We start from the raw sequence: 16,299 nt of genomic DNA, 5'->3' as shown, positions 1-16,299 counted from the left end.
TGCGCGCATTGCACTAATAAGATTATCTTGAATTTGTTGTTTAGCGCGTATGCATTGCTTATACTCACGCTGATCCTCCAATGACGACAGTGTAAGGTAAAGCCTAATAAATTAGCATCTTCATAACAAGAATCTGTCTTTCTTCCTCTATAATGGCGCAGCATTCATTCGCAGGCAAGCAGGGGAAAGCAGGAAAAGGGGGACTAGACGCCACCGGCAGTAAGTGGCCATCATGCAGGTGCATACACTGACATTATGCCTTGTCATTTTACATTCCAAGGACACGAGCAGGAGAATCGCAAGGAATAGGACAAGCGCAAGGATGGTGGTAAGGATATGAACAAGAGTCGGGCTCAAACGGCACGTGGCAGGCCACGAAGCGGCCGTTCGGAGGTATGAAGCCTCTGGTTGCAAGACCATGGCTATTAACTAAATGCTTTTTATTGCCTTATTTCGAGGCACGTTATGCCGGTGTCACACCTACAGCCGTCATTGTACGTAACATGCTCACAACTATGTGTTCCTGCCTAAACAATGATTTGTTGTGATCCTTTCATATGCAGATATATGCCGTCGTTCGTGAAGATGACATCAGCGGAGGCGAGGATTGAGCGCTTTAATAAGAAGACAATAGTGGATGTATTGTGGTACATTTACATGCGCTTAACATTTGTGTGTCGATTTTTTCTGACGTTAGACTGTTGGACCCTTTTCCATGGTAAGAGTTGCTGGCTGAGTTGCCTCGGTCATGTTAGGATTTGCTATGAATTCGTACCTGTCATTCAGGGATAGTTCAAATGTATGAAGAAAGCAGTGAGTGCTGTGGTTCACAGCTGTGAACCTGCAGGTCATGTGCAACGGCGGTGCACTTTGCACTTTGTACAGCTCGTGTACTGCTATTGTAAAGCTTTTGTATTGCACGGTTGGCCGTACAGTTCGCAGTCCCGCACGCAAGTCGCAGTCACTCGCGTAAAATTCAAATGGTAGCACATGCATTCGCAGGATTCGCAGTCGCGTATGCCATTCGCAATCCCTTGCGTTTGGCGATACGCTCGCGTTAAAAGTCACCCGGTCGCGTTTAGGGTAGCGTAAAACTCGCGAATTCATTCGCCACATTCGCATGTGCATACGCATTCGCACCATTCGCATGCGTATGCGTTACACCTATAGCTAAGCTAACGCTCGCGTTAAAAGTCACCTGGTCGCGTTTAGGGTCGCGTAAAACTCGCGAATTCATTCGCCACATTCGCATGTGCATACGCATTCGCACCATTCGCATGCGTATGCGTTACACCTATAGCTAAGCTAACGCTCGCGTTAAAAGTCACCTGGTCGCGTTTAGGGTCGCGTAAAACTCGCGAATTCATTCGCCACATTCGCATGTGCATACGCATTCGCACCATTCGCATGCGTATGCGTTACACCTATAGCTAAGCTAACGCTCGCGTTAAAAGTCACCTGGTCGCGTTTAGGGTCGCGTAAAACTCGCGATATCATTCGCCACATTCGCATATGCATACGCATTCGCACCAGTCGCAGCCGCGTATGCCATTCGCTTGCGTATGCGTTACACCTATAGGTAAGGTAACGCTCGCGTTAAAAGTCACCTGGTCGCGTTTACGATCGCGTAAAGTTTGCGTTAGTTTGCGTTAGTTGCTTAAGCTAACGCACTGCCAGCCAAAATTACTCAGCTCGTTCGCATGCGAATAAAGATGATGTGCGTTAGGCCATACGCACAAGCGAACCGGTGCGTTATCAGTGCTTAAGATCGCGTTACATCGCGTTAGNCGTCGCGTTAAACTCGCGTTAAAGCCTCGTAACGCGAATTTAACGCGANCTAACGCGATCACCCGTCGTCATAGTGCAGGTAAATTTGAACCCGGATGCTCCGGGAGTAGAAGTCAGGCCTTAACCTCTACCAGCCACCTGCTTGTTATGCTATTTGTTGTACTTCTGCTGCTGCAGCAGCACCATCCTGGGAAGGTCCACCACCCTTGTCTTGTAGGTTGTCGTCGTAGTGTTGCCATTTGCATTATTGCCGCCTTCGCGTTTCACAATGAGCGTGGCGATGAGGGTTGAGGATGGCATCAGCATCATTAATGTAACAACGCAAGGCCCATATGAGAATCCCGGGTTACGCCTTTGCTGTGCTACAATGGTATCGAGATCGGACCGCACGACTTCCGCTGAAATCTGTGGGTCAGTGGTTTAATACTGACTAACGGAAGGTATCGGCACCGGCTTTATCGCTGTGTGGCGGATAAATCATCGCAAAGAGTGTGAGGGTTGGGCCATATTTCCTGAGCAGGATGTTGCTGGCCCTGTGGCCGATGGATATCCTGAGGATGCTGCCATCACAGGACGCCGCAAGGACCCCGAAATAGGCTAATGTTGAGGACGCCTTCTAAGTTAGCGGGGTAATCCTGCAGGATACCCAGCTGGGTTTGGCCAAATTTTCATGCACGAGGTTGCTGTCCTTGAAGCTTCCTTAAGGGGGTTACTTAGAATTTGCTGGGCTGGGTGACCTAACACTGTAACGCACTGCCAAAAAAGGCCTAGCGACAGATCATGGTAGTCCACCATGGAAGGAAGGCAGTGATCTTTCATGAGAGAGCAGAAGAGGAACAAATTTGAACTCCGTGTAGGAATCAGTCCTGTACATTGCGAGTTGATGTGGTACTTTACACGGCATTGAATGCTTTGGTCATTAGCTATAGGGTAAAGCTGGCTGCATGCAGGCTGTCCAGGGATATCACATCTTTTACAGTAGCGCTGCGAATGTCAATCTGCAGAGTGAAGTTGTTGATGTTGTTACAGGGTGGTACAGCTTCACCAGTGGCCTCCTTCCCGAGGCAATTCCCTGAAGTTGTCTCGTAATTTATACTTGTTATAATAGCACTGCGCATTTTTTGGAAATAAGCTTAGGGTCGACTGCTGATTGCTTTCTGCATTCTGGGAAATGGAGTGGACAGCCCTTGATCCACAGTTTGAGATTACAGCCTTTGAAACTACTTTGCCTTGTATGGAGATGGTTTCACGATCTTAAATGGTTATGATCCACAAATTAATGTCAGCTATTCGGGGTACCTTACACTGTGCGGGGATCAATTCACAGATATTGAATGGTTAGGAAAACACACCTTTGAACTATCGGCCATTCAACCATTCACATGTTTTCACAGAACGGGGATGGATTCCTGTTGGATCCCAACCCGCGGGTTGGGATCCACACATTCAAACCGATAGCCATTCAAAAAGTGTCGTACTCAAGTCAAGCTTGGTTTACCCGCGGGTTGGGATCTACACATTCAAACCGATATCCATCCAAAACCTAAGCTTGGATCCGGGTTGGGATCCACACATTCAAACCGATAGCCATTCAAAAAGTGTCGTACTCAAGCCAAGCTTGGATCCCAACCGCGGGTTGGGATCCACACATTCAAACCGATATCCATCCAAAACCTTGGATCCGGGTTGGGATCCACACATTCAAACCGATAGCCATTCAAAAAGTGTCGTACTCAAGCCAAGCTTGGATCCCAACTCGCGGGTCGAGATTCACACATTCAAACCCATAGCCATTCAAAAAGTGGCGTACCTGGCCAATGCCAGGGGTGGCGCCTCAGTCATAATGGTGCGCATGCTGCGCCCCTTAAAGACTAGATCACCATCATACTTAGCCCGTATGCTCTTGTAAGCGGGACATTCCTCGAAAACATGCAACTCATCTTCAACCGCTCCACAGTCACAAAGCCTGCAGTTACGCGCGGTGCGCTCACGCCCATTAGGCCTATTAACCTCTAACTCCCAACAGCCTAACCGGAAACGCATGAGCACATGATGTAGTCGCTGGGGCATCAGTGTTTTTCTTAAGTATTATATTACTTAAAAGGAATAAACAGGAATTTTAGCCTTTGGAAAAAAGGAATGAATTGAGGCCGACCCTTACATTTTCATTCCTCCAGCCAAAAACGTCCATTGCTGCCAGATTGCTCCGTTGTGTGCAGAACTTAGTATTTTCAATCATAGATGCGCCCGTGTAGCCCATACGACATGAGGAAATCCCAAAGTGTCTCATGGTCAACGGAGTCGAACGCCTTACTAAAGTCAATTTGCATGATAATAAGCGGCCTGGCTCCAGTCACAGTGCGCCTCGAGATAAGATGCCTTAAATAATGTAAACAAGTGATGCTCGGTGCCAAAACCATGCCTACATCCAGCCTGGCTAGCGGCACGTAGCCTGTTGCCCTCACAGTAATTGGTGCCCTCACAGTAATTGGTGTTGCCCTCACGATGATATTGGCGTAAAGTTGCACAGGGGACCCCCAACTGCTATTCCCCGGTAATTGTCACAGCATGACACGTCCCCTTTCTTGAATACGGGGGACAGGGTGCTAGTCGTGAATCCTCGCGGCCTGCAGCCTCCGGCTCAGAAAATATGGCCCAACACGGGAAACCCTAAGTATTCCCCCTCCAACTGTATAGGGCGTGCTTAACCTTAGCCTAATCTAGGGTCCATATATAATGGAAACATCTACAGGACACCCAGCAGCTGCCTTAGTGCTGTACTTCTACTTCAGGACCTATTACGGCCCTTTCGGGCCCATAAACGCCCTGTCCTGCACCTATAACAGGCCCCCCAGTAATGGCCCCCCTGTTGTAGACTTCAGACGACACAACCACATAATGGGGGCATCGAAAGATACCGATTGAGACAAGTGTCTTGAATAAGTAGTCATCAGTGACTCCACTTGGGCCTCGCGCCGATAAGGATTCCCAGTACGACTGGGCGGCGCCGAATCCAGAAGCCATAGTTCGCAGGAACTACTCTCGCTCGGTCAGACGAAACTGGGACGCAGGTCCCAGCTTTACGTAAGTAAAACCCCCGCCCATACGTAGGTATGGACTTCCGCAGTGGTGCGGCATTAAGGTGGCGGACGACTAACAGTAGTCGCTTAGCCGCCGTCGCCCATACACTTCCGCAGCAGTGCGGCACTTGAATGGCGGACGACTAACAGTAGTCGTTTGATCCGCCGGCGCCTATGGACTTCCGCAACAGTGCGGCATTTAGATGGCGGACGACTAACAGTAGTCGCTTAGCCGCCGCAGCTAACAGTAGCCGCAATTAAACTAATATCAGTATTAGTTAATACCTGTAATCACCAACCGCGGAATTGACGGGAGTTAGTTAGTAATATTGGAGTTTGGTAAATCGGAGTGGACGAGCTAACCACCGACAGTTAGGATTCGGCGCCCAAACCGTTGCAGGAAAACCTTTACAGGATACAACACCCCCCACCTATTCTGGCCCCTTACGGGGCCCCCCATTATAGACCCCCGTTACGGCATCAAAATGGACAGGCCCATTAGCGGCTCAAGCCATAACGGGCCATCCAGCGATTAGTACGGGGAGTAGGGGTCTATAGGGCTGTCTATGGGGGAATGCTCCCATTGGGCCGTGGCCGCTACCCGGCGAAACCCTGCCTTCCCCAGTATTTCGGGGCACCCTCATCTAGTCACCCTAGTCAACTTCTCAGTGGATCGTTTAGGTTCCGCACCCACCACCCGCATCCAACGGAATCTGCCGGATCGACGGTGGCTCAACTCCGTTCCTGGTCGACTCGCGAGTCAACGTTATCCCAGGTCACCACCGTCCATCGACTAGGGACACTTGACCTTCCACCACGGAAGGATTTTCGACCCTGACAGGACTCGGTCCCGGGATCTTCGGGGACAATGGTCCGTGCCTTAGCAGTAGTGCCTAACCTATGTATATATGTATCGAATGAAGCCATATGCCTACGACTGTGTGTGCCGGAAAAAGTAAACCTAGAGTATATTTATGGACGACTATTTTGCAGGTCGGCGGCCATCCTCCGTGACCGCGGCCTCTAGTTCGTTTTAGTGCCACGCTGCCAGGGAGGGCACCTGAGGTGTGTGTTTTGGCCTCAGGCCCCTAGCGCTGGCAAGGGACTTCTATGGGGGCAAAGGCCTGGACCGGGTGCCGTACACGGAGGACGCTGGCGGGGCAGTTACTAAGCATGTCGCACAGGCCGCCAGCGCGCCTAGACACATCTTTCGAGCAATGCATCTCAGACATGAATTACACAAGACATACATGATGCTGGCCGGACGAGCCCAAGCCTAGAAAGATGCAACCATGCACTTGCGAGCAAGCCAGGCAGGATCTATGGACCCAGCTAGTAAACTTCAAACTGATCCATGAAAAACAGAAAACAGTTAGGATCCTGCGGACATAATTGGTGCTGTTGTTGCTGCTGCTGCTCCTCGAGCTTCTCCTCCTGTCTATGATAGTGAATTGGAAGATGAGGGGTTGCTGATATCCGAGAGCTATAACCAGGCAACGGACTGCTGCGGTCCGTGCGCCAGCGAGGCAGGGGCAACATCACCATCCCGAGCATCAGCAGCGGCTGCAGCAGTGAACTCAGCCCGAGGAGCAGTCGGTGGCTGCAAACAAGGGCCACCGCCGCCTTCCTGTCCTGTCCTATCCAGTACGGACTGCACCAGCTGCTGTTTGAATTGAAGCTGCTGACCTTGCTGCAGGTCAGGCGGGTTCACCACGGTGCATCTGTGTTAGGGAACTTATGTGGAATGGAAAGGCAAGCAGAGTGCAGCGGCAGCACAGAACAGCGTGCATACCACGCACGGTCGACGAGCTACAAGCCTGGTGCGGGGCCTGGTGGGTAGATGTGTAGGCCCAAACTAATTGCCGCAGACAGCCCTGAATAAATTATCCATATGGCATGAGGAAACGCTTCTATGCACCTGTTGCTCGCATAAGACGAATGTGCAGCTGACAGCACGAAACAGCCCCGACCAGGATCCGCCTTCCAACCTACCTGCCCATGCTCATGCAGCAACCCCCTGGCCCCCTGCTCGCGGTGACCTCCTTTGCTAACTTGTTGCTTCCCTCTACAGGCGCCCGCAACTACCTAAGCCTACGAATCAAGCCCCAAAATTAGTGCAGGATAACCCAAGATCCCTCGGGCGGTTTTCAGGTGCTACAGATGAAGCAGGCAGGAAGTGCGGCTGCTGGCTAAACGACTGTATGACCATATGCAATACCGGTCCCTCCTTTTCTGCAGCTTCCTAGCTATGAATGTCGAACCTGTCTCGCTCATCCGCCCCTTTTCACTACTGACCAGGATCAGCGCCAGCTCCTTGACTGTCTCCGCAGCCGCCGGCCGTCGGTCCGGATCCATCTCCCAGCAGGCTAGCAGCAGACGACACAGCTTGAGTGGGCAGCGGTCGGAGACCAGGAGTTCATCCAAGGGAGGGCGCATACCGTTGAGCGCTACCTGTATATGTGGACACATATTCACGCTGAGTAGCGGCTGGGACTTCCCGAATATTTCGCTGGATGGAAACCCAGGACAGAGGGAGGACCTGCAACCTTGCTGCCCGTCCTGCAGGGTCCCAGATGTCCGTGCACACTGGTCCGCTGGACTGTTGCGTATTATCATAGAGGGGTCATTGAACCTCCGTACGTGTCTTTACACTTGCAGGGCTCCTGCCAGACCAGGTGGTCAGCAGGAGAGCTAGCGGTCTAAAGCAGCAGATAAACGGCCGGTTCATGCAGCATGCCACTGCAACCATGAGACTGTTTGTGATCAGACCATCACCATCAGTCATGAGCCGGAGCCTGCACCCACCATCACGCCGATTTCCAGCGGGTTCAGTCCAGTCCAGGGCCTCTTGCAGGCCAGCATCTCCCACAGCAGCACACCCAGCGAGAACGTATCCTGGTGAGGGTGCAGCAAGGCTTGTGGCGATGACGGAGGCGTCAGTACCACCACCACACACACATAAACATGATGGCTACGGCGCCATGATGAGAGACATGGGATACATTGACCATGCAGAGACGCCAGCCATTGCTTGCTTGCCTTTTTGTCAGTGATGGCGGGGGCGGCTAGGTTGTGGCACGATGCGGCCTAGCCTGCCTGCTTGCTGGACCCGGGCACAGGATAAGCACAAAAGTGGTCTGTAGTGTAGGCCGCTAGCTAGTCAAGTAGCCTAGGTGATCGACTTTGTCGACTCAGGGCACGTAAATCGTCGGCCTGATAGGTCCCTGCATCTGGGATACGACCTGCATCTGGGATACGAGATACCCCTTCCCGCACCGCGGTATGTAGATAGGTCCCCTCATCCGCCCTGCCCCTCTCTCCCGCACCCCGTCACTGGGTCCCTCCCTCACCGCTTTATGTGTGACCTGTCTGTTTTGCAAGTCGAAGCACTCCTGCGTGCGGGCATATGTGCAGCAGCAAGGGAGGGAGTTGGGGCAGTGATTTTTTTCATTTAGGGCGGGTCTCAATTTATTCCAACCTAAGTAACAAAGTTGCTAGGGTCGCCGTAATTTATTCCGTGTGGGGCGCTGGGGGGGGCTACACCCCCCCCAGACCACCCCCCGATAAGTTACAACTCCCCTCATAGACCAAGAGGCACGCACTGAGTTGGCGCGTTTCCGTTCATGTGCGCACTCTTCATGCACATGCATAGATAGTTCTGGCACTGTTTGTGAGCAATAAGTAAATCCGACCAAGCAAAGGCCCAAAGCAAGCAACCGCATAGCAAATCACAGGCCGTCACCCGCCACTGCAAACCACAGCACACTAGGACTCCACCGGTTCATCATGTACCGGCCCCTGCTGCTGCTGTCCAGCCACTTCCTCAGTGCGTCACGGAACGGGAACGTGCCCAGGTCGAACAGGTGGAAGGCAGGGTCATGGCACACAGGCCCGTGTCATCGGTCGCCGCTGGCAGCAACACCATTGCCGATGCATTACCGACAACAGCACCGCCGTCCCAAACGCCTTTATCAGGGAAAATTTCAGGCTGTTTTGGTGTTTGTTCCACGTTTGAGTCGTTGCTTTTTGCGTGTTTGGCTATGTGAGGACCGGTCATACATTCTGCTATGCCGTGTTGACTCACGGGCTTGACCTTCTTACGGCCCCTCAAATCTATTCTATGATTGATAACACTAAGCTCTGCACACTACGGAGCAATCTGGCAGCAATAGACGTTTTTGGCTGGAGGAATGAAAATGTACGGATCTGCCTCAATTCATTCCGTTTTTCCAAAGGCCAAAATGGCCTGTTTATTCCTTTTAAGGAATATATTACTTAAAAAAAACACTGGTTGGGTGGCACCAGGGCTTCGGTATGTATGAAAGAAGCAAGCAGATAGAGAAACCTAGACATAGGCAGACATGGGTAAAGTAGGTAGGCGGAATGAGAAAACATGTCTTCATACAAACATTCATATTTACTCAGGTTAGGAACTACTGGTAAGGCACGGACCATTGCCCCCGGGAGATCCCGGGATCGAGACCTGTCAGCCTCGAAAATCCTTCCAATGGTGGAAGGTAATGTGCCCGGGACAAAGCAGACCCGCAAGCCGACCAGGAATGGCATTGAGCCACTGTCGATCTGGCAGATTCCGTTGGATGCTGGTGTTGGGTGTGGAACTTAAGCGATCCACTGAGAAGTTGACTTGGGTGACAAGATGAGGGTCCCCCGAAATACCGTGGAAGGCAGGGTCTGCCAGGTAGCGGCCACGGGTGATGATATGCCCGCCTGTCCCGCACATCCTCCGTACACATTCCATCCATCCATACAGATTCGGTTTACAGTGTCCAACCTCATGCTTTCAAGAGGACGCAAGGCATTCTTATAATCTGGGACTCTAGCCAGTTCTCCCATTATCAACTAGGTAACTGAGAAACACATATAATAAACCGTATAAATACAAACTGACAATACACCTCAGCCTAAACAAAGGCGCGTACAAAGATGTCGGGGTGTAGAGGTTATGCATAACCCATATGGGTTCCGCCTGGCGTTGGCACCTCACCCCACCGTTCGAGGAACGAAGGCAGTTAGGTAAACATGTACACAGGTGCAGGTAAAGGTGGCAGACGTAATGGGAACCATTTCAAGCATACAAACTGTGCCGATTCTAAAGATACAGGGACGGATTGTGTCCTTTGCACGGTTCCATCCAGATTCGATCCAGACAGTGCAGGTATACTCACCACACGATCATGAAAGGTGAATGTGCCCTCCTGCTAATTAATGGCGTAATAACCAAATCCATTGACCTAAGAGTCTGGAAAAGAGTTATCGCCGCCATTGATCCGTCAGATTACTATGGATTCTGGTCGTGGGTGCTGAGTCCAAAATAGTTACAGAAGCTGGCCTGGTTGAGAAGGATGAGTGTGTCTCCATTGGGCAAGGTAAGGACCCAATGCTTTTCAGGGCAATCATTATCATCTGGGACTCTAGCCAGTTGTCCTATCATCAACAAGGTAATTAGCAGAGCAGCTGATGAACAGCTGACAAAAGCACCCGGCCCAACCCCAGCCACAGCCCCTTAAGCCACAGAACCCCGATGACATCAATAATGAATCACCCCAACACAGTGAATGAACTCACCGGTGCCATGTAGGCGGGCTGAATGGGCGAGCAGTCCGGCCCAGGTAGAGTGAACGTACGGCGATTATTGATAAGGGGGGTGAGAAGATCATTCGGTTTTAGTCTGGTAGAGAGGAATGGCTGGCCGGCGCCCACGTGCACAAACTATGCATGATGTAACCGTCGCCACCACCACGGCTACCGAAAGCACCTAAAGAAGCCTACGAAACGTGGCCATGCTATGCTGGCTGCCATAAATTTATGATAAGGGTTGTGTAGTAGGTGGCCACTGAAAAGGCCTCTCGAGATGCTGGTGGACGCGCTTAGCGCGTATTTGTAGACGTTGTGTGCCGTACTGTGTACCAGCTACTTGTTGTTACATTTAAAACCATCAGAAGTGCCGTACACACCGTTACATAAAACCGGTAGATGAGGGTTTCCCAGGCGAGTAGATAGAGGCTCACTATGAGGTTTCCTGAGCTACTGTGGAGCCGAGTACAGTTAGTCCCACCATAGGGCCCCAATTCGTCGTATTTGGATTGTGTAAATCCAATGCCCCCGTCCTGGCCGTCTAACTTCCCTCAATCCTGCGGTCCTTGTCGCCTTTTCTACTTTGCCGCCACCCGCCCGCTCACCGTGCCCGCATCCGGATGCTCCGTTGGAGCCACCGTCACACGAAGCCGAGACAGCCCAAAGTCCTGCAGGAATCGATAGAGTAATGGGCAGCTTTATACGGCATGTAACTGGTACATGCGTCTACACACACAATATTGAGACGCATTGGGGCTACCTCCGCTGAATTGATTGCAGGTGCCAAATGGAATGTGGCCACATTGTACGTGGCTTCCCTTTCTTCAGTTCCTCAACTCGCAACAAGTCACGTACCGTAAGCTTAACTGTGGGCAGGTCACTGTGGGGGTCGTTGAGCAGCACGTTGGCAGGCTGATAGGTGCGAGAAGGGCAGGCAGAAGGTACAGGGACGATAGGGCAAAAGGGAGGTCAGAAATGAGCCACATGAAGCTCCAAGTGCGGATGCACTCCACGCCTCCCATACCCCAGCACCACATCAGAGGCACCAGTGGGACTAGGGCAAGGGCGAGAGGAGGGGGTATCAGGTAGCGATAGGAAGGAGGGGTCCAGCAAAGGTGAAGGCGCCGAGCAGGTCTAGTACTTTTGAGCTGAATCGTTCCTAATTTCCTGAGCCATATACACTTAAATGCGCGAGATGTCCGTTCTTCGCCGACAACTGGCTAGCTAGCCGCTACACGAACGACACCGAAATGTACAAGTTACAAGCAATTGTACGACTCCGTACCTTGAGGTCCCGGTGACTGATGGTGGGGTGCAGGTAGGCCAGCGCGTTGGCAATGGATATGGCGATATGAAGCACCTGATGGGGTAATAGCAGCAACAACAGCAGCAGGAGCGATGGGGCATGGATGGATGCAGGCACACCTAGGCGCCCTGGTCGTGCGTGCAGGGCGCTGCTTGGTTGGTTAAGTGATGGGATGAACACCCGAACCATGCACAGGCAGGCAGGTGGGTGAGAGCGTGAAGGAGGAACGCGACGACTCTTCACCTACCACCTACCAACCTGCACCCGGCACCCAATATCACCACGTCGACTATCAGCTCCATTCCTGGTGCAGTTATATACACGTCATACATATGGCGTACTAGCTTGCCTTTGGCAATGGCATCGGCTGGGCTGTCGGGTCTCCGTACATAAGGCGCTCCAGTGAAGTCTCCATAAGCTCCAGAACCAAACACAGCCGCGGCGACTCCACACAGGCCGCCAGCAGTCGCACAATATTTGGGTGATAACAGCGGCTCAGCACCTAAGTGTACGGATCGAGGGCGATGTACGAAGTCACTGTCAGGAGCTGTAGTGCACCAGTAGCATGCACCACTTCGTCACTGCAAGACACACCTGGCTACCTACAAGAGCGGACTTGCGAGGGGTGGCGTGCGGTTACAGCATTGGTTGGCGAGCGCGTGCCTGTATGTTATGCGTGACGTGGGGGGAATCAAGCCCAGCCGCACCTACCCCTAACCCACCCCCGTGCACCCTACCTGCACTTCCTGCGCAAAGCTGGAGGCGAAGGCCTCGATGGGGCATCCCCAGGGGCCCTCGCTGGCCAGAAGCTTCACCGCCACTCGCTGGCCCCGGTAAGTACCTTCCACCACCCGACCAAAGGTGCCCTTGCCGCGTACCACCGGAGACAGCTCCACCACATTGCTACCATGACAGGGAGGACCACCACCAGCACTGTCGCTGCCACTGCCGCTGACCTCCTCCTCCTTCGAGTGCAGGCATATGAGACCCGTGACGGCACCTGCTGTGGGACTGTTGCTGCTGTCGCCAGCCTCAACATCAGCAGCGGGGTCCATTAACCGCACACACAGCTTCAGGTTGGGTTGTGGCCGCGTGTCTGGGGTGATGACCACAGCAGCCTGTTCCAGAGGCGTCACCACGGTCGGCTCGGTGTCGACCACCTGCTGCTCGCCAGGCTGCACTTCCTCTACTTCCACTGCAACTTCTGGTATTGCAGTAGTAGGGTGGTAAGCGGAATAGCCGTACCAGGGAAGGACATGCAAGGGTGAGCGGTTGCGTGCAGCAGTGGTTAGGGATGTTAACCATGCGGCTATAGATGGCGGATGGATGGACAGGCAGCAGGCAGCATATATTCGTAGTTACATTGTATGGTAATCACTGCCGAGAACTGAAGTACCTCATCATCTGACGACCTAAGCAATATACTCTGTCAGGCAGGGACGCCGCAGCACGCAACGCAGCCAGACAGCAGCCAGGTCGCAACTCGCTGACTGGCGGACTCGCCTGACTTGGGATGGTGGTTAGGAGGGGTCGCAGATGAGGCCCTGATTACGCCGCTCCCGTTCTCATAAGCAGTAACAGTAATGTTCAGCTCAGAGGCTGGGCCATTGCAACTGTTGGCAGATACACACATACGTTACATACAGCAGCAATGGGGGCCAGATGGGGAACAGCTGAGAGCTAGCGGCAGCAGACGTCGCATGAAGGAAAAGTGCAAGCATACCAGCCATGATGCACGACGGCCGGCTTACGTGGGTGACCAGCAGCGTTTGTTATGAATGGGTGAGCGACTAGGAAGGCATGACCCAAACACACCATCCCACACAAAGGATTGCTACCGCGCCAGTTAATGATCTAGGGCGGGCTCCCCTATCACAAACTCGTAGCTACTACACAAATAGGGCTATCCGTTGCTAGCTTCTCACAAAAGCGTGCGTGTGCATGTGTTCTAATGATCTGAGACGCGATAAGGGAAGTGCCGATGGGGGTACCAGAGAATAACTTTACAGAAGTGAGCTCCGTAGTCCAGCGAAGTCTTTAAAACTTTTCAATAGGAAACGGTAATCGTTGCTTGAATGTTGAACAGAAGCGTGATATCAAGAACCCGTATAAACAAGCGGCGCTGTAGTGGAGAAGAAAAACTGGGTGGTGGGAGCAACTGGGTGTGTATGTGCATGAGTGTATGTGTGTGTGACAAAATCAATCTCCCTTACCTTCTCGACTCAAGGCAGCTGCGACCGAAGATGTTCGTCCAAAAAGAAAGAATGTTCATGGTCGCGCGACTGCCACCAACGTCTTTGCAGTTTTCCTGCAGCCGCTTCGAGCGCACTGCAGCCGCCACCATCAACGCGAACAGGGACACGGTAACCACGGTCCCTGCATACACGTGAAGTTTGCGTGCATGAACAGGTCATGACCTGCATGTCTGCTCATGTCTGCATGTGTACATGTGATCTCATGGTAGGCACGTGCCCACTGGCATCTGGTTGGATGCTCAAGCCACCCGCCATCAGTAGCCGGGGCGGACTCGAACCCTACTACCAGGCTATACAAGCTGCACTCCTTAAACCATTTGTTCCGTCTTGGATTTGATCTGCAACCTTGCGATCTCTAATCCTTGTCTTGTCCTTAAGGAATGGCCTTTCCAGGGATATATTTAGAAACGTAACCTGAACGATAGGAGAAAGAAACATGCTCCCTGCACAGCATTTCGGACCGCCTGGCATGTGGCACGTGGCATGTGCAGAATATGCACTCCGCTGTTTTTCTGCCCACCCCGCCCTGTCCAGCATCACCCTCCCACCTGCCACTGCAGCCCCTACTACCACTGCACGGCTGCGGGCCTGGTCTTCCTCCGCGCCGCTTGCCGGCGGCGGTGTGCTGTCCTGCCGCTGCGTCTGCTTCACTTGTGGTGAAGAGGCATTACCATCTAGGGCATGAAGCTGCAGATCTGGTCGGTAATCGTCTAAGAAAGACGTCGTGACATTCTCAAACTGGCGCATGGTTTCCTTGAAGCAGACCATGGGTTCGACCTGCGGCTCTGTGAGGCATGCGATGCTCACGGGGTGCTCACACAGGCAGATGGCATTCTGAAGATAGAATATGGTGTTCGAAGAGACGGACTGGTCTGAGGACGGGTCAATGCGGATGCCTTCACCCGCCACCTCCACTGCGAGGCCAGCATCTGGCCAGCATCGTTGTAGTGGCGGCACGGAGGACCCATTGCGGCAGCCACCCTGTTGCAGGCAGGGATCAAGGCTTAACAAGCAAGGTGATCAATGCATACGTAAGCAAAAGCCCTACAGGATATGCCCCGAGGCGCCCTAGACTTGAAGGGAAAGAGGAATATCAGGAGGGATCAGATCCCCTTGGCATCCCACTCCCGTGAATACTCTTTGCCTGATGCTACAATTTCCCCAGTCTGGTCTGGTCTGGAAGCACTACTGCAATTTGCGGTTTTAGGTTGGATTTGATTCCTGGGTAGACCCCCGACATTGTCGGGAATGTGAGAAAATGGCTAGATGCGGAGGAATTGAGGTCACAGTTCATTGACCGAGATTCGCATGCAGGACCGGTGGTGAGATCGCTGAACCCTCTGTCTATGGATGTTCGGGTGACATGATGATGAGGGATTCTATTAGGCAGAATCATCCGCCTTGGACTTCCAGTTCGTATGCCTAGAACAGTGTGAAAATGGTGGACGGCAGTGTTTAATTGGCCCAGAAGCCTTCCACTCTATAACAGAAACATGTTACCTCTAGGCAAGCAAGCTGCCATGCAGGCCGTCATGGGAGCACAAGGCAATGTTGCGAGCACGCAGGCGATGTGGTGGTCATGTGTGCAACCTAGCTACCTACCTCCGCATATTGGTAGCCCAGCTCGACCAGCTGTTGGGCATGCGGGTATTTCGCCGGCGGCACGACTGCCTTAACGCTGTGTAGCTTCAATATGGTTGGGAGGCAGAACCCTGGAGGCATACGTGGGTGCAGCAGGAGTGAAACCCGCCACCACGCACATTGGCCACGGATTGGCCCAGAAGCCGCCCACTCTGTAACATAAACATTACATGCGCCCTGCTGAAGAAGCCCACACCGTGCCAACACGACCGCTGTACTAATGATATCTGCTGATGCTGCTGATGGCGACAGAACACAGCTAACAGGATAGTCCGTGTGTGAATGGATGCAAGAGTGCATGCTCCAGGCACCGTGCTGCCGGAATAGACTTTCTGGCCTCTTGCTCATTACCAGTATGCATATGCATAGTGAGTGCTGGCATACCAGTGCAAATGGTATGTTCATGCCCACATCAACACGTGCATGCATTCTCCAATTACCAGTGATGAAAGAAGTGTAAATCATCAGCACATGGAGGTGGATGCATGCGTGTGTGGCTGTACTGGATGTTGGGCATCAAGGTACACATGGCTGGTTGGACTTACTCGTTGACATGGCTGCTGGCCCAAACTGCAATTCTGATGCTTGGTTTGGCAACGTGGAAGCCAGGAAGTTAAAGCCTGCACAGCATCGG

General features: G+C 52.5%; 1 protein-coding gene across 1 annotated transcript; it reads right to left on the bottom strand.

Annotated features, from left to right (window-relative positions):
- Positions 1-2,218: 2,218 nt before the first annotated feature.
- VOLCADRAFT_102835 (uncharacterized protein) lies at positions 2,219-16,220 on the bottom strand (the record flags this gene model as incomplete). Its single annotated transcript, XM_002945836.1, has 19 exons — positions 2,219-2,249; positions 3,599-3,754; positions 6,371-6,558; positions 7,164-7,319; positions 7,674-7,763; positions 8,219-8,260; positions 8,953-9,015; positions 10,455-10,472; positions 11,069-11,131; positions 11,319-11,375; positions 11,749-11,823; positions 12,364-12,384; positions 12,507-13,078; positions 13,261-13,382; positions 13,983-14,145; positions 14,573-15,005; positions 15,627-15,736; positions 15,785-15,904; positions 16,211-16,220. The coding sequence occupies 19 exons, from the start codon at positions 16,218-16,220 to the stop codon at positions 2,219-2,221; spliced, it is 2,490 nt and encodes an 829-aa protein (XP_002945882.1).
- Positions 16,221-16,299: the final 79 nt, after the last annotated feature.

Source organism: Volvox carteri (genome assembly GCF_000143455.1).
Source record: "Volvox carteri f. nagariensis unplaced genomic scaffold VOLCAscaffold_1, whole genome shotgun sequence".
In the NCBI taxonomy this organism is placed as follows: domain Eukaryota; kingdom Viridiplantae; phylum Chlorophyta; class Chlorophyceae; order Chlamydomonadales; family Volvocaceae; genus Volvox; species Volvox carteri.
This window is presented reverse-complemented; position numbering and strand designations above follow the sequence as displayed.